The sequence below is a fragment of the Neofelis nebulosa genome, chromosome 13, assembly GCF_028018385.1.
Source record: "Neofelis nebulosa isolate mNeoNeb1 chromosome 13, mNeoNeb1.pri, whole genome shotgun sequence".
Lineage (NCBI taxonomy): Eukaryota > Metazoa > Chordata > Mammalia > Carnivora > Felidae > Neofelis > Neofelis nebulosa.
Window position 1 is genome coordinate 83,308,960 of NC_080794.1, and position 25,452 is coordinate 83,334,411.

General features: G+C 47.1%; 1 protein-coding gene across 1 annotated transcript; it reads left to right on the forward strand.

Moving 5' to 3' along the window:
• Positions 1-2,448: 2,448 nt before the first annotated feature.
• Positions 2,449-25,399, forward strand: LOC131492449 (putative DMBT1-like protein). The gene is made up of 16 exons (XM_058696054.1): positions 2,449-2,459; positions 2,749-2,939; positions 5,769-6,086; positions 9,122-9,439; positions 9,780-9,809; positions 10,003-10,035; positions 12,015-12,047; positions 13,517-13,670; positions 15,920-16,137; positions 17,194-17,511; positions 17,888-17,929; positions 20,538-20,567; positions 21,054-21,207; positions 24,308-24,525; positions 25,255-25,338; positions 25,386-25,399. The coding sequence occupies exons 1-16, from the start codon at positions 2,449-2,451 to the stop codon at positions 25,397-25,399; spliced, it is 2,166 nt and encodes a 721-aa protein (XP_058552037.1).
• The last annotated feature ends 53 nt before the right edge of the window (positions 25,400-25,452 follow it).

Sequence of the window (25,452 nt, forward strand, 5' to 3'; positions counted from 1 at the left end):
TCCACCATGGGCACTACATGTGAAGGACATTGCAGCTCTTAACACAGCAATGTTGCCAGGGCGCTACCCAAGAGCATCATTTCAGAGAGCTGCCTCCATAATGACCTTGTTCTTCTTCCCCACCTTTTCCTTTCTCTGACAATCTCTGTCTTCCTTGTTTGTCCTTTCTCTTTCATCTTCCATTTCCATCCCCCTCCCCCCCTTTCTTGTTGCCTGTATCTTGGGATTCCAGAAGCTTCACTAAACTTTTCTTAGCACCACTTGGAGATAAAGGACTAAAATAATACTGATGCCTGGAGGGCCTGGCTGGTCCTTCTATGGAAGAGGCACGGGTAGATGACCAGAGCCAATCAAGTGTAGGTCCAGTTCTCACACAGACAGATAATCTGATGGAGAATGCCACTGTCATAGGTGTTATCTTTAATTTTGTGCTGAGTATTGGACAGATGGATAGACAGACATACAAGCAGATGGGAAAACAAATGGACAGGTTGTGAACAGGCAGACACAGAATGATGTCAATGTTGGAGGGGTGGATGACTCAGGGAAAGTTCTCACTACCGAGTGGATTTCTAATAGCGTAATTTTAATAAATTATAACAGATGACAGATGGAACACTGACATCTTCATACACATACAGGCTCCATGTAGGCTCAGCTTTAATTGGGAAAATGAAGCTGCTTACTCATTACTACTGGTGGCCTGACAAAAATCAAAGCCGCAGGACCCACCACTAGGGAGTAACCAGAGGGAAAGATTCTGACTGATATTGGGTAACTGCTCTGCCCCGTAAGACCATGTCAGTGGTAGAATTCTCAAAAAAAGAGAGAGATGTTTCAAAACTCTGACACTTTCTTGCCCTAATTTCCTAAGTTTCCAAGAGTTTTTAGACTGGTTTATGTGTCTGATATGTCTTAAGACAATACCCACAAGGTAACGACCCACGAGACCTTTTTTGTGGAAAAAAAAAATGAAAGGAAAATAAAGCGTAAATCACAAAATGAATGAACTGAACAATGAAAAAGACTGAAATTCTAAAATACCTCTCTGCTTTTAGAAAAATCTCAGTGTGGCAGCATTATCGCTAACTCATCTGGAGCGATTAGGAATCCCCCACGGAATGAAATGCATGACAACATAACCTGTGTGTGGGAAATCAAGGCAAAGGCATCTGATCATATACTGCTGGCATTTCCGTATCTTAAGTAAGTCACAAGTACATTATTTGAGTACATGTGCAGTTTAAAGTTCCAAGCATTTTCCCATGCTTGATTCTCATAAGCAAAAGAGTCCTTCACACCCTTGAATTTTGAATTCTGAAATAATTGTAGACATATAGGAAGTCACAAAAACAATACATAGAGTCCCGCATACACATCACTCAGCTTCCCCCAATGGTGGCTTTTATATAACTGTAGGACAATGTCAAATCAGGAAGTAATACAATACTGTTGGCTGGGCCACATATCTTATTCTGCTCTCAACATTTCCTACATCTACGTGTGGGTGGGTGTGTGTGTGCGCGCACACACGTGTGTGAGAGGAGAGAGAGAGTGAAAGGGTGGGAGGGAGAGAGAGAGAGGGAATGTATGTTTCAGTGTCTGGTTAAAGATGCAGATTCCAGGGAAACACCCCCCCCCCCAACAGACCTAATAAATTAAGAAATTTCAGGCTTTAATATTGTAAGTAGTCAAGTCTGATGTTGTTCGCAAATGAGTGTCTTATGGAAATTAATTCCCAGGAACAACTTGAATTATTTATTACTTTTGAATTTTGCTTAATCAAAAGATGACTTAGGGGCACCTGGGTGACTCAGTCGGTGAAGTGTCTGACTTTTGATTTCAGCTCAGGTCATGATGTCATAGTCCATGAGTTTAAGCCCTCGTCGGGCTCTGCACTGACAGCACAGACCCTACTTGGGATTCTCTCTCTCTGCCTCTCCCCTGCTTGTGCTCTCTCTCTCTCTCTCTCTCTCTCTCTCAATAAATAAGTAGACTTGAAAAAAAAAAAAAAGATGACTGGGGCGCCTGGGTGGCTCAGTCGGTTAAGCGTCTGACTTCGGCTAAGGTCATGATCTCGCGGTTTCTGAGTTCGAGCCCCACATCGGGCTCTGTGCTGACAGCTCAGAGCCTGGAACCTGCTTTGGATTCTGTGTCTCCCTCTCTCTCTGCCCCTCCCCTGCTCACGCTCTGTCTCTCCCTGTCTCAAAAATAAGTAAAACATTAAAAAAAACCTTTTTTTAAAAAAAAAATATGACTTAGAGGGCACCACTCATGAGGCCAAGGCATGGAAATGGTCTTCTGACTCTAACACCAGGGCATCTGGACAAAACCCCACAACGTAGAACAAGAGCTGACAGATCGTATGACTTGCACAAAGCAAGCTGGGCAGACCTCTGGGCAGGTCTCCTGTAAAGTTTGTAAATAAGTTATTTGCAACCTGAAGCCATGTCCCACAGGCAGGCCGTTGCTTGGCCTGGCCTTGGCCTTGGGCTTCCAGGCACCCACAGTCCCAGGCATCAGCAGGTATCCATCTGTTGTCTCAGCCTCCTCTTCCCTCTTCCAGGGAAAATCTCATCCCCTTAAGAAAAGGTGGGATAAAAAGAACCCAAACTATGTTTAAATGACTGACAGGCTTTTACTCTGCCCCAGCTTCATTGTCTTGAAAGAAAGGGTCTGCCTCATGGCTACCTCCAAGATCCGCTAATGGGGAGGCCAAGAGGCAGCCATTTGTCTTTGCTTCCCTAGCCTCGACTGCACCAATGAATATTTTGAAATCCTGGACGGCCCTCCATCCTCGGCAAAGTCCCTGGGGAAGACCTGCTCTGGTTCCTACCTCACCTTCGCGTCCTCCTCCAGCTCATTGACCCTCGTGTACTTCCGAAGCTTCAACAACATAGGGAAAAACTTCATCGCTTATTATTATTCTGCAGCCAAAGGTATGAATGGTGGTTAGGAGCAGGAACTTTGGAGCGAGAGCTGGACGGCCCGCCTCGGGGCTAGTTAGAGCCAGCCGCTTACTCTCTAATGCTGGACAAGAGACCTGACCTCTCTGTGCCTCAATCCATTCCCCCTATAATGGGAATAAGAGAAGCTTACCTCCTAGGCTTGTTGTGGGGCTTACCTGAAATGACACAAGTAAAGCCCTTAGCACAGTGATGGCGCATCATAAGTGCTGAATACTTGGCAACTTCACCATGGATCTGGTGTCCCATAAACACCTCATTACAGTCAGCCCATTAGGAAGCCATTTCTGGAGTTACTCTGGATCTAGTACTAGGTGGGTGGTTTCAAACTTACACCTTTAAAAGAAGGTGTGGTCTCAGCCTAGGAGGGGCTTGGGTACAACCTAGAAGTTCAAGACGAGCACATGATGCAATGAGAGGACAAGTAGAATATACTAAATGAAGGCAAACAAATAGAATAGACTAGAATAGACTAAACTGACACCCACACATGCATCTCAGCAAAAAAACATTAGAAAAGAGAGAGAGAGAGAGAGAGAGAGAGAGAGAGAGAGAGAGACACGCAGGCTGTACACATGAGGGAAACATAGGAGGAAACAGCCTTACGTTTGTCTTTAAGCCTGGCCAAGCTGTGAGTCGAGAAATAGGGAGGGGGCACAGCAGGTGAGGGAGCCATATGAGCACAGAGATGGGGTGTATAGGACTTGCAGCCAGAAGGCAGACAGAAGCTAAGCCAAGGTTGGTTTCTGATGAAACCCAGGTTCTCAAGGTTTGGTAAGCACAACGAAGATGATCAAAATAGCAACGAACATTTACCGAACGCCTATTTCATGCCAGGCAACACTATAAGCACTTTATATGCGTTCCCTCCTTATCCTCACACGAACCCATGGTTCTTCCCCTTTTATGGATGAGGAAACTGAGGCATAAGAGGTTCAGTAATTGTCCTGAGGTCACCCACGGATGGGTCCTTCACTATTTACCACTAAGAGAAAAAAGGCCGCCTCACGGACCTCATGTGCAGTTCTAGCATCCACCCTGGTCCACCAGTCAGTCTGAACCACGGTTCAGACCAGTCTCCCACTCTGTTAGCAGGAGCTGGGGAGGCTCAGTAGCAAGCTTGGGAAATATGCCGTGAAACAGAGAGGAGATGCTCTGTGTCACAAAGTGGATCAGAGAAAGTCACTGTCACTGTGACTGAACAGTTACTGATGAGGTTTCTCTATCATTGCAGAGGCGGTTTCCCGGACCCCACATCTAATCAGTGAGTCACGTTTACTATTGTCACTTTACCTTCATTCTTCCTTCGTGTGTCTGCCTCTGTCCCGACTGCTGGTGCTTTTATTTGCATAGTTTGATCTCTCTCTTACGTTTCTGAATTCCCCGTATCCGTCCAGCTAGCCGAGACATTCTGTCTGCACACATCTTGCACAAGTTTGATGCTCATTCACTGTGGAACCAAGTGACACATACCAACAGTTGGGTCTCTGTAAATTGGTAACCGTCAATTTGATTTCTTAATTCCTTGCTTTTATCAAAGACATTGAGACGCACCTAATCAAGCATTCCCCATTTAGGGAAAGTTAACAAAACAGCAGCACATGGAAGAAATGCCTTTTTCCCTGGAAGGACACCCTGCATGTTCACATTTTGGCACAGAATGGCACAACTTAAGTGTTGTTATATTTCCAGCAGCTGAGAAGAGGAGGACGATACCATTTCAGCTGGATCCCACACATCTGAGGAATAGCAAGATCACGTGTAAACAGAGTTTGATTGGGGGGGGGGGGAGGTCACTCATTATAAAGATGCCAGGGAGAAAGAGTCAACCAGAATCTTGGTGCTTAAGGGAGGTGGCCATCTTGACTTACCCACATCCTCCCTTTTTACCTGAAGGGTGTCATCTTGTATTCACAGCAATCCCAATGACAACACCCAAGACAGTGACAGCAAGACCAGGTAAGCCCTGGGATGCGTTCATTCGTTTACCAAGTATTCTTTGCTCTTGGCACCTGCATTTGTACCTACTTCATGGACAGGAACTAAAACCGCTGTAAGTAGTTCCTCTATTTGCAAAGGGGCCAGTTGACCCTATGCAGATTTGGGGGGGGGGCATCCAAAACTCTTGGGATTCTTTGGCTTTAGCATCCCAGGGTGAGGAAAGTGCTTTTTTTTCTTCAGTGTTTTTTGAGTCATCCAAGCCTGAGCACTTTACAAGTTCCTTCTAGCGGGGTCCTATCTTGTCTTTATTTGGCCAGTCCTGCTCATAGTTGCCCTATCTCTGCATCACTAACCGCCTTTTTCAAAATGAGTGGGCATCAGAGCCATTCCAGAGGCAGTGAGATGGAATAGCAGAGAAAAAGAGTGAACTTTGGCATCAGGAGAGTTGACTTCTCCAACTGTCAATTTCCTTATGGATAAAACTGCTCTACGGGGACTTTTCTGCTTACCTCCTGAGTTATTGTACAGGTGAAGATGAACAAACACACACACACATACAAACGCACTTCACAAAACCACAAATCACTGAATATTATTTACATTGTCTTTCTGCATTTAGCTAAAACAGATTGGCACATACCTCTGGCCCAAGAGACGCTCGACTAATAAATGTTTTAGGCTAAATGTTACCTTTGACAATCTTGATTATGTATTAACCTCCAACAAGGAGGTTAACTAGTTGACTGACCGTTTCATCAAGTTGCCCATCCCTAATAGTGGTGTCAGGGTGGAGAGCTCAGCCAGCTCATCGGCAACGTGCTGTGTCCCAGAGGGCAATGCTCACCAGATCTTTGTCTGCAGGGGACTGGCCAGACCTGAGGCTGGTGGGTGGCTCAGGTCGGTGCTCAGGACGCGTGGAGGTCCTCCACCAGGAGGCCTGGGGCACCGTGTGTGATGACCTCTGGGACCTCAACGAAGCCGAGGTCGTGTGCCGACAGCTGGGGTGTGGACGGGCCGTGTCCGCCCTTGGGAAAGCCCACTTTGGTCCGGGCTCTGGAGACATCTTCCTGGACAACCTTCAGTGCTCCGGGGTGGAGCGCTCCCTGGGTCAGTGTGCCCACTCGGGCTGGTCGGAGCACAACTGTGGCCATCACGAAGACGCCGGTGTCATCTGCTCAGGTAGCCCCTCCTCTTTCCGACGCCATTGCCAGCCCCACCATGCTTTAAGACCACCCTGCTGGAATTCAGAGCAGGCCAGAGACAGGGACAGGGGTCTCAACCAGGTGGCATTCGGTTTTTGTTTTATCTCTTCTAACTCGGTCAAAAATATAAGATTTTAACTGCTGACCTCCCAGAATAAAACCTTCTGATTTTCTAATTTGGTAGTAAGAATCACCAAAGGTAGGTGTGCTTTGCTGAGTACTGACAAGTGCAAAGAACATATTCAATTATGGGAATTTTTTTAAGTTTATTTATTTATTTTGAGAGAGAGAGAGAGAGAGAGAGAGAGAGAATGAGCAAAGGAGGGTCAGAGAGAGAGGGAGAGAGAGAGACAGACCTGATGCAGGGCTCGAACTCATGAACCATGAGATCACGACCTAAGCAGAAATCAAGAGTCGGATGCCTAACCGACTGAACCACCCAGGTGCCCCTTTAAATACAGGAGTGGGAATTTTTAAGGAGTTTATCTAAAGGTCTTCCATTCAGAGGCAGTGAGGAGATGTCAAGCTGGACAGACTTGAGTCTGGATCCCAGAGCCGGTGCTGATATTCAGACTGGCATTTGGGCAACACTTAAGCTCTCAGAGCCTCAGTTTCTCCCTCTGTAAAATTGGAGACCGATTGCTGTCTTGCAGGACAGCTGAAAGGATTCGAGCTGTCTTTGTAAAGCACATGCAGATACCTGCCAAAGGGACTGTGCGTTGGCTCATTTGTACTACTATCTTCCCCACTTAACACACCAAGGGAATTGGTGAATTAAAGTGGCTCATTTTAATCGCCTTAGGACATTACAACTTTTTTTTAATACTTTGGCTTTACTCGTGTGCAAAACACTAGTAGGGAGTGAGGACGTCACCTCTGGAACGTCTATCGATAACCCTTTCTGACAATGAGATGTCTTTTGCGAAACTAAGAGCTGTAATACCTGGTATAATTTGAAAGATCAGGAACTTGTTACTTGGAGTTGCTCATGTGAGGAGAGGCTCTGTCGGATGTCAGTACCTGCTCCATGTGACTTTCATGCGAGGTGATACTTAAAAGCTTTGTCTGTTTGTTGGTGCGTTCATCTGTCCATCTGTTTGCTTCTTGGCGTCCTGTGATGCCTGGCATGCCTGACCTAGTTGCAACTCCATGGGCCGTGTGTTTTTCCTGTTTCCATGTTCTGGAAGATTATTGCCTATCTGAGTTTCCCCCCATGACTCCCCAGAGTCACATTCATCTGCCACAAAATCGGCAGTTCAAGTGATACCCTCCTGGTGGTTTCCTTGCCATGCAGGAGCAAGCAGAGAGAGAGAAGAGAGAGAGAGAGAGAGAGAGAGAGAGAGAGAGAGCTCTCTGTTATGGCCTCGGATGAATCCTTCCCCTATCAGATCAATAAACATTTGCATGGATGTAATTAAAACCTTTGTTTTCAATAGTGGAAGGCAGGATTTTTGAAAAATACTGACATATGTATTCTTTATATAAACAGATGCTGAAGAATCACTTATTAATAATCCAGGTAGGTGACAGTTTTTCTTGACAGGACTCAAATATCTGCTGTTCCTGATTTTTTTTCTTGGGCTATTTATTGTCTCCCAGCTCTAAGTTCATTCTCTGTCTAAACTGCAGAGGTTTTCACACCTTTGGAATTATTATTTATGACTTTTTCACACGTGGTAATGGCTGTATGTGTGTGCGCACATGTGTGTATGTGTGTGAGTCCATACTTTTTAGACACATGCATGAGGGAAACGGCATTTCAGGGTCTGTTGGCATAACTATATGCTTTTCCCTCTGGCTCAAAGGCTTTTCCTCACCTCTTCCCTGGCCCACTCTTTCTCAGTTTTTGTTTTTTGTTTTTTAATTTTTTAAATTTAAATTCAATTTAGTTAACATACAGTGTAGTCTTGGTTTCAGGAGTAGAACCCAGTGATTCATCACTTACCTGTGACACCCAGTGCTCATCCCAGCAGGTGCCCTCCTTAATGCCCATCACCCATCTAGCCCCTCCCGCACCCACCACCCCACCAGCAACCCTCAGTTTGTTCTCTGTATTCAAAAGTCTCTTATGGTTTACCTCCCTCTCTGTTTTTATCTTATTTTTCCTTCCTTCCCATATGTTCATCTGTTGTGTTTCTCAAATTCCACATCTGAGTGAAATCATATGGTATCTGTCTTTCTCTGACTGACTTACTTAGCATAATATACTCTAGTCCCATCTTTAAAATGGCAAATTTCATTCTTTTTCGTCGCCAAGTAGTGTTCCATTGTATATATATACACCACATCTTCTTTGTCCATTCGTCAGGCAATGAACATTTGAGCTCTCTCCATAATTTGGCTACTATTGATAATGCTGCTATAAACATCGGGGTGCATGTGCCCCTTCAAATAAGCATTAGGGTAGGCTAAAATTAACAACTCAGGAAACAACAGGTGTTGGGGAGGATGTGGAGAAAGGGGAACCCCTCGGCGCTGTTGGTGGAAATGCAAACTGGTGCAGCCACTCTGGAAAACAGTATGGGGTTTCCTCGAAAAATTAAAAATAGAACTACTCTAAAACCCAGCAATTGCATTAGTAGGTATTTATCCTTCTCAGCATTTTAAGAGGATTCCTTCCAGGTGCCCCATTTGGTCTGTTCATAACATAGCACCTGTTCCCTTCACCACTTTTATCGCAGGGTGGAATAAAGCATGGTCCTAGTGTCTGCATGTGATTGAAGGACTTTAGGCTCCCTGAGGGCAGGAATCATATCTCTTGGTTTCATAGCAGCAGCATCAGTGCCTAACAGGAAAGGCAATCAATAAATACCTTTCAAATGGAATTAAACTGGCTGAAGACCACACCCCCTGCAGCTCAGGAACACATGAGAAACATGAGGACACGTCCCAGGGCTCAAGACCGGGCATGTCCCTCTGCAACCCCATGGTCCTGCTGGCCTCAGAGGCCCGGTGCCGGTGAACCTCAGGTGGGTCATATGGAGACCACACTCACCAGATCTCTCTCTGCAGGGGACTGGCCAGACCTGAGGCTGGTGGGCGGCTCAGGTCGGTGCTCAGGACGCGTGGAGGTCCTCCACCAGGAGGCCTGGGGCACTGTGTGTGACGACCTTTGGGATCTCAATGAAGCTGAGGTTGTGTGCCGACAGCTGGGGTGTGGATGGGCTGTGTCCGCCCTTGGGAAGGCCCACTTTGGCCCTGGCTCTGGAGACATCTTCCTGGACAATGTACAGTGCTCTGGGATGGAGCGCTCCCTGGGTCAGTGCGCCCACTCAGGCTGGTCGGAGCACAACTGTGGCCACCACGAGGACGCCGGTGTCATCTGCTCAGGTAGCCTCTGCCGTCTCAGGCAATAATTTCTAATGTTGTTCTCGAAGACATTTTGAAACTACGCATCCCAGATGGAATTTTCATCCATCCACCCATTCACCCATTCTTGCATGAAATAATCCTTGAGCGTCTGCTCTGCACCAAGCCCTGGGCTCACACACACACTTCAGCAGCACCTGGAAGTCTAGAATGTTCACGTACCCCAGCACCATCCAGGGCATTACAATGCAGAGTCCACGGCCCCGCCCCCAGAGATCACAATGAACTAGTTTGGGAAAGGGGGCTGGAATCTGCATTTTCTCAAGTCATCCACGTGATTCAGCATAAGAGGGGCCATGAGTAATCCAGCCCTGCCTGCCGTGGGGCATAGGTGACTCAGCTGCTGTGTCCCCCCTCCCTCGGTCAGGGATCTTGCCAGAGGAGGGCTGAGTCCTGTGCCCAGATAGTCCTGTGTCTCCCCTTCAGTCCCCATTTGTACCCTCTCCCCTCTATCTCCCACCCACCTCCTCCATGCTTTGGATTCACTGAAGTAAGCAACCTATTACCCTTCTTTATACATTCAGGTGCAGAAGAACTGCCTCCTCCCACCCCTCCAGGTATGTCTGTATCTTTTTCTAGTCTAGACAACTTTCTAATAACATTAATAATATCCAATTTACTTATAAATGCTAAGAACCAGACACTGTTCTGAGTCCGTCGGTAACCCCTTGAGGCAAGTACTTTTCCAGGTAGGCAAACTGAAACATAGAAAGTTAGCAACGTACCCAAGGCTACCCACATCGTCAGTGTTCTTGGCCACCAGTCTCATTTACCACATCATTTCACTGGCCCTGGCTACACAAAGACAGGTTAAAATGAGCACAAAGATGGGGAGACATTTTGCCCAGATTATGGCTAACCCTGCAAAAAGGCATTTTTATATTATATTTTACAGAAGAGACATTTGAGGCACAGAAAGGTTGAGTAACGTTCCTGAGATCATTCAGCAAGTTAATGGTGGAACCGAGTACTGACACTGGTCAGTCTGACCACAAAGTACACGCTCTTGGAAATCTTACGACTTTTACCTGTTTTCAAAGATTTTGTAATGTAACGATTGAGTGATATTCATCTGTAATAAAAAGATTAGCAAAAACAGACCAACACATGCAATGTAAATTAGGAAATGACACTGGAGATAAATGAAAAGGCATTTTGTTTCATTGCAATAGACATTTCTGAGCACTTGCACAGCAGCAGGGCATGATGCTAGGGTTTCTGTATGAATTAATTTATTTAATTCTTGCAGCTAAGGATTAAGGAGAACCAAAGCCTGCCCAAGATAACTTGATTTGAAAGAAGCAGAGGGGCACCTGGGTGGCTCAGTCCGTTAAGCATCAGACTCTTGGTTTCAGCTCAGGTCATGATCTCACAGTTCATGGGACTGAGCCCTACATCAGGCTCCACACTGACAGTGCAGAGCTTGCTTGGGATTCTCTCTCTTTCTCTCTATCAAAATAAATAAACTTAAATAAAAAGAGAGAAAGAAAGTAGCCGAACTGGACTTTACAGACCCCATCTCTTGCCCTTTGAATGAAACTGCCTGCCCCCGCACAGCCTCAGAGACCTTACACAAGTCACGAGGTATTGTCAGAAGCATCCTTCTTGGACACTTCCTTGGAGGAGACCTTGATGTGTTCTGAGTGTCTCGGGGCGGGGGGCAGACCAGCTTTATGTGTTGGGGTCACAAGAGAGGGGGAAGGGCCATCCAAAGTTAAAAGGCCATTATGGATGGGGTCAAGGGCCGTGGATGTTTAAATGAAGGCCTACCTGTAGTTGTCTCTTTTTCCATAACTCAGGTAAACTGAAGATTACATAGATGATGGGGAAACGAGGAAGACCGTGTTGAGTGACAGGAACCATTCTGGCTCTCTGTTGCTACTCCACAGACATAGTGGTTTAACACAATGACTATTCAGTGACACGTCATGTTGTTGTGGGTCAGGATTTTGGGCACTGGGCAGATGGGAGACTCTTCTGCTCCACATAGCACTGAGCAGGGTCATTTGGTGCTGTTCACCTAGAGACTGGTCTGGAGAGTCAAGGGCAGCTGCACTCACATGCTTGGTGCTTGGTGGAGACTGCTGGAAGAGTGGGCTCAGCCAGGGCCCCCTTCCTCCCCAGGCAGTCTTGGGGCCTCTTCACACAGTCTCTGCAGCAGCGTAGTCAGACTTCTTATAAGGTGGCTCAGGGTGCCATGAGCAAGCCACTGTTCCCAGAGATAAATGGAAGCTTCCAGTCTCTTAATGAACAGTGTCACCTCTGCCATATTCTGTTGGGCAAAACAGAGGCCACCAGGGTCAGGTGAGGAGACCTAGATCCCACTTTGTGACAGGAGGCAGGTCCAAGAATGCATGGCCTTCTTTAATCTGCCACAAGATGGTAGAAACATTCACTCAGCACTGTCAGCCCTTTCTCAGTCTGCACTAAGTACATTGACATTTCAGAGAAAACCCTTCACATTTCACTAGCTTATAGATGAAACTCAGTATTTTCCCCCTGAAATTCATCATCCTCTCCCTTTTTTTCCTTCTAGGTCTTTCCACAGCTTCTCAGGATCATATAACAGGTAGTTACTTGTTTTAAATTGAAATGGTAACCCCATGCCAAGAGAGCCATCACAGCAGATGCTAGGCAGTGTGCCTAGGATGTGGCACAGACAGGCTGGAACAGCATGGGCGAGGGGCTGCTTGTCCACTACCCACACCAGTCTTGTCATGGCCCCAGCCATGAGAACACCAGGGGAGTCAGGACCTCAGTCAATGGAGCCTCTCAGTCCTCACCATGGCCTTGCCAAAGGGCATTCATTAATACTGCTAAGGCCTGAAATACTGACTTTTTAACCAAAGGGGCAGGCTGTAAAGGGAGTGGATCTGCCCAGGTCAGAGTAGGTAGGTGGGAGGGTGACGAGAAACTAGAAGGAAATGTGGTTCGCCCATCCAGGGGTACCCAGCCTGCTTTCTGGGTACAGTCCTGTAGGGGGCACCCATGACAGGCACCAACTTACCTGTAGAGGTTTCAGGAAATCCAGTCCCAGGGGTTTTCATGTCTGTCTGACCCAGCCTGGTTGTTCTAACTACAACCGACCAACAGCAGAGTGATGAGATGCCTGGGCACATCCCCACCTCCTGCCATCCGTTGCAGGAAAGACCAGGAGTCTTGGGATTCTGGGAGCATTACAAGTGAGTCGGGCACAAACGGAAAGAAGAAAATTAAGCAACGTAGTAATTTAAGGACAAGGTTAACAACGCATGTTGTGTTTTCAAATTTCCTCTAAATAACTTGATGACTCTAAGATTTCTGCTTTCTTGTGTGGCCTGCCGCTTTAAGTGTGTGTGCATGAGTGTGCACGTGTGCACGTGTATGTATGCTTGTGTACTGATTTATATTAATTGACAACTAATATGGAAGAATTAGAGTTCATTTGTGTAACTCTTATAAATCTAAAAACCTGTAAGTTTCAGTCTCAGGAGCTACTAAGTTAAAGGAAACACAATCTACCCAGAAAAAGTAGTGAAGACGTGGTTGGCAAGGGGTGCCCATCATAGCGTCCTTCAACAGTCCACAACTTTTCTCCAACTCATCAGACCCCAAAGTTGTTCTGGAGCCTCCAGTTTCCCAAACCTTCCCCAACTAACACCTTACCCAGACCTGACAGCCTCTGTCCCTGTGTCCCTCATTCCCAACCCCTCCATGTACATACACTCTGCCTCTCTCCCCGCAAGCAAGAATCTTTCTGCCATAGAAGAGGAAGGAGATAGTGAACAGACCTGAAAAATACAATATTTTCTTCATCAGATGGTAAGGGGAGAGGAAACAGCAGGGAACTCCCATATATTAATACCTTCCCCTTTAGAATGAGATTGAATGGACTCTCCTTCCCCGGTGACATTTAGGCTAAAGATCTGTTCAGACAGCCTGGGCGTGTCCACCCAGGTGGACTGCTGCCTGACTCAACCAGACCACTGGGTGTGAGTGGGTCATTACTGGAGTCACACAAATGGGCACATGCTGACATCCTCTTTCCTGTTGCTTCAGGAGGAACTAGCTCTTGCGGAGGGGTCATGTCTAGTGTCTCTGGCTCATTTTCCAGTCCGCTGTACCCAGAAAGCTACCCAACAGACATCCAGTGCGTTTGGGAGATTCATGTGGATAAAAAATTCCGCATAGAACTCATGATTCCAACTCTGAAGTAAGAAAACAAACTTTTAAGAGAAGATTCTCTCTAAATATGAATATTGGTTTGTGACATCAGAATAAAGATATTTCATTTAGACCGAAACGTTTGGCGGTGGGGGGGGGGGGGCAGAAGAATGCAAAATTCTTCCCAATTTAAGGGTCAAGTTAATTTTGTGATCAAAACTAGAGTTACTTCTAGTTTAAAAAATTCAATAAGTGATTTATTTACATATTTAACTCAACCTTATTATGATAGTTCTTCTTTTGATTTTGTTTTCTAAAGGTGCTACCCAATTCCTCCTTATCAGCTTTGCCCTTGTTCTACCATGGGTACCAATACCTATCTTCTTAGACTTCCTTTTTCCTTTATCTAAATTTTCAGCAAGCAGTAAGAGGCTTTCCATACACACACTGACCCACCTGCTCTAGCCCCAGGCCCGGCATCTTCTCAATGTTGCCACCAAGTGAAAGGAGGCAGTGAAGGCATGGCCTCATCTCTGACACGTAGGGAATATATTTCTCTGATTCACTTTTTTATCTCCATTTTTTATCTCCATGGCATGAAAGAATAGCCGACATTTTTTTAGCGTTGGCTGTGTGTCCAGGCTCTATACAATGTACTTGGTATGCTTTGTCATATTCCAGCATCACTGTAGCCCTAAGATATATACCCTTCTCCTCTCCATTAGAGATGAGGAACCTGAGGCTCAGAGAGGTTAACTAACTTGCCTGAGGCTAACTGGCAAGGTCTCTCTGATGTCAAAGCTCCCGCTTTTCTCCGACACCTGGTTCTATGGGCAGAGTCTGTGCAAAGACCTTCTTGTAGTATGTGACAGACATCATGCTGAGAACCCAGCAACACTAGGAGATGCTTTGAAAATCCACCTGTAGGGGCGCCTGGGTGGCGCAGTCGGTTAAGCGTCCGACTTCAGCCAGGTCACGATCTCGCGGTCCGTGAGTTCGAGCCCCGCGTCAGGCTCTGGGCTGATGGCTCGGAGCCTGGAGCCTGTTTCTGATTCTGTGTCTCCCTCTCTCTGTGCCCCTCCCCCGTTCATGCTCTGTCTCTCTCTGTCCCAAAAATAAATAAAAAACGTTGAAAAAAAAAATTTAAAAAAAAAAAAAAAAAAAAGAAAGAAAGAAAATCCACCTGTAGCACACACTGCTCGGCCCATGGAGTCAGGCATGCCCTATGCCAAAGAATGTTCTAGAAAATGTTTTCTTTGTTGACTGAAACCCTAAGGACACAGAGAGCAGTCAACAAAGTGAGAACCTTGAACCCACACCTCCAAAGTCTATCCTGTTATAGGTCATCTGTGCCTTCAAAATCACACAGTTCCTGGGGCGCCTGGGTGGCGCAGTCGGTTAAGCGTCCGACGTCAGCCAGGTCACGATCTTGCGGTCCGTGAGTTCGAGCCCCGCGTCAGGCTCTGGGCTGATGGCTCGGAGCCTGGAGCCTGTTTCCGATTCTGTGTCTCCCTCTCTCTCTGCCCCTCCCCCGTTCATGCTCTGTCTCTCTCTGTCCCAAAAATAAATAAAAAACGTTGAAAAAAAAATTAAAAAAAAAAATCACACAGTTCCTTCAAAATCCCCAGCCTCACACACATCCCTTGTGAGAGATCACCAAAGTGCAGATACTCTCTATATGCTGACCTTTCTATTTTCAAATTAACTTTTCTCAGAGCCCCTGGGTAGCTGAGTCGGTTAAGCATCCGACTTCGGCTCAGGTCATGATCTCACTTTTTGTGAGTTCGAGCCCTGGGTCGAGCTCTGTGCTGACAGCTTGGAGCCTGGAGCCTGCTTCGGATTCTGTATCTTCCTCTCTCTCTGCCCTCCCCGCCTCTCAAAAATAAATAAACATTAAAAAAATAAAATTAAATAAAATTAACTTTTTTCTCCCCAAGATTTGGGGTATGAAAAATGTCATGAAATATGGAGGTAGGAAAATCTGGCTGTAATGTTTACATGCTGATCATCAGGGTGATTGGCCTGGTAAGAATTTATTTGTAGTGCACACTAGTCTTTCTAATGTTTCATGTAGACGGTGACTGGTGATTGCTAAGTTGTAGCCATAAGCCTCCCACAATCTTCAGACAAAATAAGACTTCTGTAGTAAGGCATCTGTAGAAGTTAACTGATATTTTACATATCAATATGCAGTTTAAAGTAAATCCAAATATTTAATCCCATGATTGCCATACTTTTTAAGCTTTTAGATCTAGGAAGTTTTAATCTGCCACTAACCCTCCACTTCGATCCCCCCAGCCTAGAGGATATCCTTGGATGCCCTTACGACTCCGTTGAAATCTTCGATGGCCCCCGGATCGCCTCACTGTCCATGGGGAAGTTCTGTGCCTCAGTAGCTCTGATATTTTTCTCCTCCTCAGACATCATGACAGTGGTCTTCCGAAGTGATTCTATGATCACCAACACTGGCTTTTATGCTATGTTCAACGTGATTCCACAAGGCGAAAGAGAGTCAGGTAGCAAGCTTCAAGTAGGCTTTTGGTCTTTGAAAGACAGAACAGTTTTCTAACTTTGAGGGCTCCTGCTATTAGAAAAGGGCTGGAAATTAAGTTTTTAAAATACCCCACAATTGGTCCCATAAGCCTTACTGTGTGCCTGATAGATTTTTCCCACTAAGAGGGTCTCATGGACAATCGAACTAAGGCAGTGAGGTGCAGTTGAAATGACAAGATGATTTGGGGGTGGTGGTAATGCCTGGGAAGACAGAGTCTGGGTGGGGAGGGCAGAAGAGAATTCTAGGGTGAGGGGGTTGCCCCTGCGGAGGGAATGGGAATGGACGGCCTTGCTGAGGAGGTCACATGTGATGGATGACAATGAGGGGGCATTCCAGGCAGAGGGAATAGCAAATACGAAGGCTCTTGGGGACATGCTAGAGAGACAGGGGAAAAGGTCAGTGTGGCACAGCTTGTGCGCTCAGAAAGGGAAGGCTGTCCCTGGGATGTCTCCAGGAGACAGCAGGCAATTCGAGCTGGCCACTGCCCGTTGGCCCAGAAATAGCTGTTCCTATTGGGCTTTAGGAAGTCATAGACACCCTGGTGGCCCAGGTGCCTTCAGGGGATAAACCTACCCTCATCCAAGTCATGTCCAAAAATGCAACTGGGGACCCATTTCCCCAGGATCCCAGTACTGTGTCAGAGAACCACACAGCGAGAGCTGCAGAAGCCATGTGCTGGGTGTTGAGCACTGACTGTGCTTTATACTCCCATTCCCACCCACTCATCACTACAGCCCTCTGAGATACATGCTGCTGGAGCTCCCATTTCACAGATGAGAAAACCGAGGCCCAGGCAGACGAAGGAACTTGTCAAAGGTTACACAGCTAGAGAGCATTAGAGCTGGATTCAAACCCTTCTCTGTCTCACCCTGAAGCCCGCAAACCCCGCCTATTACAGAATTAAGACAGCCTTACGCTTTGTTCTTGAATTTATGTGCCTTAGCCATGAACATGGGAGCTAGAAATCCTTCCTACTTAAAACTTCCCAAACTCAAAAATAAAACCCTGCTCTGTTTAGAAGATGGACCGGAGCTGCGGCTGGTGGGCGGCTCAGGACGGTGCTCAGGACGGTTGGAGGTCCTCCATCAGGGGGCCTGGGGCACTGTATGTGATGACCTCTGGGACCTCAATGAAGCCAAGGTCGTGTGCCGACAGCTGGGGTGTGGACGGGCCATTGCAGCCCCTGGAAAGGCTCACTTCGGCCCGGGCTCTGGAAACATCCTCCTGGATAACATTCAGTGTTCGGGAAGCGAGAACCGCCTCGGCCAGTGCCCCAGCTCCGGGTGGTCAGACCACAATTGTGGCCACCATGAGGACGCCGGTGTCATCTGCTCAGGTAGCCTGTCCCCCGGTGGCAGTTTCTTCCTGAACTTTCAGCCAGCAACATCTTAGTGATGGATGGCGGTTGTGCACAAAGCAGGGCTAGGGAAGCGGAGGGCGGTGGCCCCGCAGATGAGTGTCCCTTTAGCCAGGTTGACAAAGAATGCTGACAGCCTGACTCCATTCTAAAGACACGTGTGCCAGGCCCACATACCTGTCAAGTCCTGTTCTCTGCAACCTCTCCCAGGCCTGAACTGCTTTTCCAGGATCCAACATGCCCGTGTTGCTTGTGTAACACGAAGCTTACCTGCTTGAGATCTGAACCACCACCTGCCTTCATAAAATGTAACTCAGATTTCCTACATCTACCTACTTTTTTTTAATTCATGCAGATGCTGGGGACTGGGCTCCAGATGTGATCCCTGCATCCCCAGGTAGGTCCAACACCGTGAACTTCCAATATCTCTGCAAAGTGAGTAGGAAATCTAATCTCTGTCTTGACCTAGACACTGCTGGACTGTGACCTAGACACTGACTAACTACCCAGGGAGCTTTTAAATTTCTGATGCCCAGGCTGCACCAAGACCAGTCATATCAGAATCTCTGGGGTCACACCAGGTCATCAGTAATATTTAAAGTTTCCCATGTGATCCCAACATGCAGCAAGTTGAGAACCAGCGGCTTAGACAATAAGCTAAGAGCCTCATTCCCCAAATGAAATGGCATCCCCAACTCCTCTCTGGACAGCAGAACAAGGAAGGCTGGGGGGAGGGGGAGAGGTTCTATCACCATGGCTGGGAAGAGGGTCAAGATGGAGAGGAGAGAAGGTAGAAAGTTTTGCCTCCCAGGGACATGTGTTAAAAAACGAAAACCTGCAAGAAACCACCGATGCATCAATGGCTCGCTCTCCCAGTGGGTCAAGAACAAGCTGAGTGTGAGAAGTGAAGCCATTTGGGGCTATTCTGAGGGCCTTCTGGCTTCACAGACATGGCAGGAACAGAGAAAGGATATACCTTGTTCTGGTAACCTACTCAGAGTCGATGTGTGGCAGTGATGTCCAAACTCAAGACTCCAGCGGGATCTAAGCACGTGTGGTCCTGCCTCCTACAGCGGTCTACCTCTCCAGGACAGGCTCTAGCTGCCCACTTCCCTTCTTGCTGGCACCCTGGTCCCCACCCAGCCTCCTCCCCAGCCCTGCTCTGTGACAACTTCCACACTCTGCCCCCACTCCGGGTTTGGATGTGGGGCAGGTCAAGGTCAGGGTGCACCCTGTAGTGTTTGGGGGGTAGGCAAGGTGGCTGGCAGCCTGTCCCTACTCTGGACTGGCATCACCATGGGACATTTGGAGGGACACTTGGTGGGGCCTCTTACCCACTCCAGTCCAGGCCCCCAGGGCATCCCAGGTGGGCGTCACCATCCCCTGTAGAAATGAACCTGTGGGAAGGGGCGATTGACTTCCCCACCTCCAGCTGAGGCCCCACATTTTCATTTTGCACTGGGACCCACTAATCGTGCCGTAGCCCGGGAGGGGAGGCAGAGCCTACAGAGCCATTTCTCAGGGACTGACAAGCAGCTACCTCTGCTTGGCGCCCTCTGGTTTTTCCTTTTCTATCCCAGCGAGGAATCTCCTCTAGCCCCGGGCCAGGGAGGAGAACACGGTTTTCGGTTCATCACACAGCTCTGCGCCACGTCCACTTGCGGTCTAGAGTATCAAACCTCAGAAGCCTTTTCTCTTTTTTCTCTGTGCTATAGTATTCCTTTTCTGAGTCAGAGAGGCATAGCTGACTGAATAAAAGAATGGGTCATGGAATAAAAGAAATTATAGGGGGAAATGAAATCCTTTATGTCTAAACAGTATACACCTTGTAAGTTAACCACTTCTCGATAAAGCATTATATATTCTTCTGGACACACACATACACACACACACACACACACACACACACACACACACACACACAGAGTAAGGCTTTTGCCATTTAACTCTCTAAGGGAAACGCTGCATGTCAAACATTTTAACAAAAGGGAATTGCTTCTAAGACAACTTTAGGTCATCAAAAAAATGCATTCTGCTGATGTCCAGCACCCTTCCTGGAGAAGGACTGAGAAGGCAGGCAGTGGGTAGTGCCGCTGTCCTCACTGCTCTACACCTGGAGGCAGAGCTGCCCAAGGAAGACAACGGGCATAAAGGAATTCTTAAATGCATCTGACCCATTTGCTTCAAACTCTGTGCCCGCCAACGTAGGACTCCAGCGAGTACCAGCTTCCCAATGGACAGGCTTTCAAAATCTGCCTTCGGCTCACCAGGCACTGGCGATTAAGGATGCATCTAGAGGGGCGCCTCGGTGGCTCAGTCGGTTAAGCATCTGACTCTTGATTTCGACTGAGGTCATGATCTCACATTTTGTGAATTTGAGCCCCGTGCCGGGCTCTGTGCTGACAGCACAAAGCCCGCTTAGGATTCTCTCTCTTTCTCTTTCTCTCTCTGCTCCTTCCCTATTCATGCTTTCTGTCTCTCAAAAATAAACATTTTTTAAAAGGACACATCAGAATGTAGAAATATAGGCCTCCTGGAAATCAAAGCCAAAAGGACACAGGAAAGGAGGAAGCTCTCCCCCTGAGGGTCATCTATTTCAACGTAATTCTTATCCGACCTGCCCTCCCCTGCCCAGGGCTCTCAGCCATCCAGTTTTTGTCCCTGTGCATTTCTGCACACTCTGCAGTGACAGGCTCAGAAGCCCAGTGATGTTTCTGTGGGTGATGCACGACTGATCGATCTCAGGACAGCCCTGGGGTTGGTGGACCCTAACACAGAAGAGAAAATAAGTCATGTAGCTGTGTGCTATCTGTGATTTCCTGGCGATTCACTGAAAGAAGGGGAGAGACCACATGCCGCGTTAGGAGAGAAAAGAGAAATGAGCGTGCGTGCCCACACCATGCTTCAAGACTCAAGCAGAGTTACAGGTTCACTCATTCGTACGTAAATATATGATGTTTTTGTGATGCCTCTTTCCTGATTTTCTTTGGTTTTGGTTTTTGCAGCTCCCATCCCTCAAGTGCCTACACCACGAGGTAACTCTCTTTTCACTGAAAGTATAACCTGTAAAGGATAGAATCACGTTGATCACCTGTAAAAGCAGAATGGATGTCTGTCTGTTCTGGCTACCTGAGGGGAAGGAATTGGTGGGATGGAGCCCTCACGAGTGCATGGATTGTCTACATCTGAGTTGAGCTGGTTTGCATGGCAGGAAGCTGGGCAGAGCATTAATGAAATTATTGGCTGGACACCCCACACCTGCCACATACATGTCCCACGCCATTTCCAGTCTCACCTACAGCCTTAGGGTCCTGCTCTGGTACAAGTCACACATCTTTCCTTCCCCCTCATTCCCTCTCAGGGATGCACACACTGCAGCCAAGCCACAACTATGCTACCACCATGATCCCTTCCCATTTTGTGACTCACTGTTGAGTTTGATGGAATCGTGGATTCTACTCCTGGGAAATGCCAGGTGCATGCCGGAAGAAGCCAACCAGTTGTCTCTTGTCTGCCCACAGGAGGAAGTAACTCTTGCGGAGGAGTCATTTCTGGTCTCTCGGGCTCCTTCTCCAGTCCTTGGTATCCAACAAACTACCCCACCGACGTGGAGTGTATCTGGGTGATACACGTGGCTGAGAAGTTCCACATAGAACTGGTGATCCCAAGCCTGAAGTAAGCAGCTTTGCCTTTTTCTACACCAAAGGCCAGATTAGCTTTGAATCCATGCTTTCCTTAAGTAGGTGGACTTTCTGCATATCTGGTCAACCCAGCTCAGTTTTGATATAACAAAAATGTCAAAAATCAGATAATAAACAACAGAAACGTGTTTCTTACAGTCCTGGAGATTGGAAAGTCCAAGATCAGCATTCAGTGTCTGGCGGGGCCCTGCTTCCTGGTTCACAGCTGGTTATAGTTTCACAGTCGCTTCACCCGGTAAAAGAGACAAGGGAGCTTTCTCAGGACTCTTTGTAAGGGCACTGATCTTACATTGCGAAGGCTCTGCCTTCATGACCTAATCACTTCCCAAAGGCCCCACCTCCTCATACCATCCTGCTGGGGGCTAGGTTTCAACATATGAATTTTGCGGGGACACTAACATTCAGCCTGCAGCACCGTGTGACACATCCTTTCACATTTTAGGTGAAAATAGGTCTGGTCATCTGAGCTTAGGAGACTTATAATCATTGAGCTCAGCTCCCTATGCACTGGAGAACGCCCCAAACACCCACGAGCATCCCTGACACCAGACCACCAAGGCAGCATCATCTGGGGTGGCCCACACACGAAGACCTCATGAACCCTCCACTCTCAGCCAGCTCCACTGGGGACACTGCTTCTTCCTTGGGCTGAGCCCAAGTTTGTTCTTCTTCATTCCCATTTTCCAAACTTCATTCTTGCCTCTAAGGCTACACAAAACATGTCTGCTTCCTCTTCTTCAAGAATGTCTGTCGTGACCCTGCTAAGAGTTTTCTTTCGCAGATTAAATAGACTCCATTCATGCATTCTTCTTAGGCCCATTGTACTTCCTGCTTCTTTCTCTGACAATCATCCATTTTTAAAGGAATTTCTCCTATTTTAATGCATATTTATATGCATGTATATATACATACATATTCACATATACATGAGTGACTTTTTAATGCAAATATTGCTTTTCCTGATATTGTTTAACCTGGTTTCAGCTTTCTACACTGGGTCCCAACTGGGTCCTTCTCTCTTCCTGACTTTGTCACAGTCTCTGCCAGACCTCTGCCACTGCTTTCCATCTGTGTTCGTTGGCCTCAGCAGTCAAGGAGCCGAATGGCTAAATGCTGCCTTCAAATGGGAAATGGGTCAGCAGTGGAGTGAGGGATGCATTCGATTAGCTTTACCTGATGGCCAAAATTCCTTTCAAATGGGGGAGAACATAAACCAATATCAGGGAGCATTGTATATGGTGAACAAAATATACTTTTCATTCATTCGTTCATTCATTCACTGCACACACATTTACTCATTTAAAGCAGTGTGAGAAGATTTGGTATGCTATATTCAAATCTATGGAATCCATAGTTCTATTCTTTGGGGGCACAGAGTATCATTTTACCACTTCTGGAAAATGGTTATTCCAAACAGCTGCAGTGGCCCACTCTCCCTGCAGTCTCAAAGCTGCTGTCCCAACAGAAATTTCCTGCTCCAATTTCAGAGGATGCAAATCAAGGAGCTGCTTAAAAGTGTTAGCTAGAGCCAAAGCGTAGGCACTGACTTTCAGGGTTTGATGTTTTTAAGACTAGATTTCTCGATATCTGTTTTTTGCATCTAAGGACTGAAGTTAGTTAGTTTGCTCCAATGAGGCTCCACTAGAAATGGCAGACCCCACAGGACATTCGTCTGGGCCTGGAGGCATCTTCTATTGTCTCAGTTGCAGGCATGGGGTACCACTGTCACATAGTGCTCCGAGGCCAGGGATGAGGCTGAGTGTCCTACTATTCACAAGACAGCCCCCCACAGCAAGGACTTCTCCAGCCCCAAATGTCGATGGTACTAAGACTGAGAGCCCCTGATTGCAGCTTGCTTTAGTTTTTTTTCTATTTCAGCTCCTATGGAAACCCGCTTCACACTCGATTTGCAAAAATTATACCCATATTTAAAATGTGCCATTTCATTCTTGCTAAGTGAAGTGTGTCTTGTTTTCCACTGAAATGGTTTCTCAGATTATGGTTTCATCTGTTACTGTCACCCTATTGTCACCTTACACACAAATGTTATCATTTTTTCTTATCTTAAAGATAAGAGGCACTTGGCTCTTACTCCTCTGGAACAGGTGTGCTTTCAATAAACAGGCTTTCAAATTTGGGAGTCTGCGTACACTGGGAGGTATCCATCGTGCGTGTATTGTGCAACAGGCACTTACAACACATGCCTTAGGGGCCACTTACGGCTGTTGGAATGCCAATGTGCATACCTCCCGTGTTTATCATGTTAGATTAATGTTGATATTCTTTAAGGAATATTTGTTGAGCCTGCTTTCATGCAGACTCTGGTCTAGGCACAGACTTCTAGTGGCAAACAAGACAGACAAGATCTCTGTCCTCATGAAGTTCATATTCTAGATGGGCAGGCAAATAGTACTCAAATAAACCAGTAGCTCAAGGACAATTCCCATCAGTGAGAAGTTGATAAATGCTATGAAGAAAAATATATATACCTAGATGGTAATAGGATAGAGAAGGGGTGGTTGGGCAGATGGGGTTTTGTGGGATGGTCAGGGACAACTTCTCTGATCATCCAGGTTGGAACCAGGCAGTTTGGGGCATGGAAGGAGAGAGTCCTACTCAGCAGGCCCTGGGGGCTTATTGACAGCAGGTCAACATCTGTCCCTGCTCCAGGTCCCACTGAGTGTTCTACTCAATGGGACACTAGTGGACACTTGCCCACACCCCCAGGGAATGTCAGAGTTTGAATAGAGTCAGGGGACATTCAGGAGGCACTGGAGGTAGAGAGGAAGCTGATGGGAGAGATCAAAAGCCAAGATACCAGATGGGGGCCGCTGAAACAGAGCATGTGAGACACAGCGCAAGGATGACTGACCTGGGCCGGTGCCCACAGGGAAGGACAGAAGGGCAAATTCAAGCCATATTGAAGGGGTCAAGTCCACCAGTGGGATGTGTGGTTGAAAGGAGGCAGCAGTGATGATTGCAGTTTCTGGCTGGATACAGTACAAATGACGCTTTCATTTAAGACTTTTCTGCAGATTTCCTTGAGGAGATTTGCTGTGCCTTTACCTCCTCAGATTAGAAGACATATACGGGTGCCCTTATGACTTTATTGAAGTGTTCGACGGACGGCAAGTTGCCTCACTCTCCATGGGCAGATTTTGTGCTGGGGCAGAGCTCGCCTTCCTCTCCTCTTCAAACATCTTGACTGTGGTGTTCAGAAGTGATGCCATGATCACCAACACAGGGTTTTATGCTCTGTATAATGCCATTCAACAAGATGAAAGGGAGAGTGGTAGGTATCCTAATATTCACCCTGGATGGAAGCTAGATCTAATTTGTGTCCTTTCCCTTTAAGAGAGGAGATGCTTTCTAAATCTGACCTGCAGAGCCCACCATCATTAATGCCACCCTGAGTGACGTCCACTCTAACAGTCCCCAGCCAATCCCTCACCCTGCTCTGCCACTCACTGTCCTTTTCCACCACCAAAGCATCCTGGCTAAAGAAACAGGTGGCTGGATCTCATATCTTACATTGACTGTGTGTGTAGATGAAGGACGCGAATGAAGATCTTTCTTTTCCAAAGGAAGGGAGGATGCAGTAGGGCCGATCCTTCTGGAACAAAGCTACCTCAAACTACAACTACAAGTCCACCTGATTCCAGGTGAATTCAATACAAAACCACACAGAGCACTTATACAGACCTCTTAGGATGTGGGGAACATTCCCGAGCTCTCAGTGGATTATGCTCAGGGTGACCACGTAACTTATCCTCCAGTCAGGATACTTTTGAGAGTTTAAAAGGGACTCTAAACTAATTAACAGGCATTACTTGCTCTATGACAGTTATAAACCAGGACTATTCCAGGCAAAGCAGGACATAAGGCCACCCTACCTAGAGTCTCATAGCCTAATACAGAAAAATGAGCCCAGGTGCTGGGCATTCCTTCTCTAACTGCAGAAGGTCCTAGAGTTTTGGAGACAGCACCACAGCTCAGAAGCCTCTGTCTTCCTGTCCCCCAGGTGCATCCCTGAGACTGGTGAATGGCAGTCACAGGTGTGAGGGCCGGGTGGAGGTCTTCTACAACGGCACCTGGGGCACAGTGTGTGATGACAGCTGGGACATAACAGACGCCAGGGTGGTGTGCCAACAGCTTGGCTGTGGTGAGGCCTTGTCAGCCCCAGCTCAGAGCTACTTTGATGGAGGCACTGGCCACATCA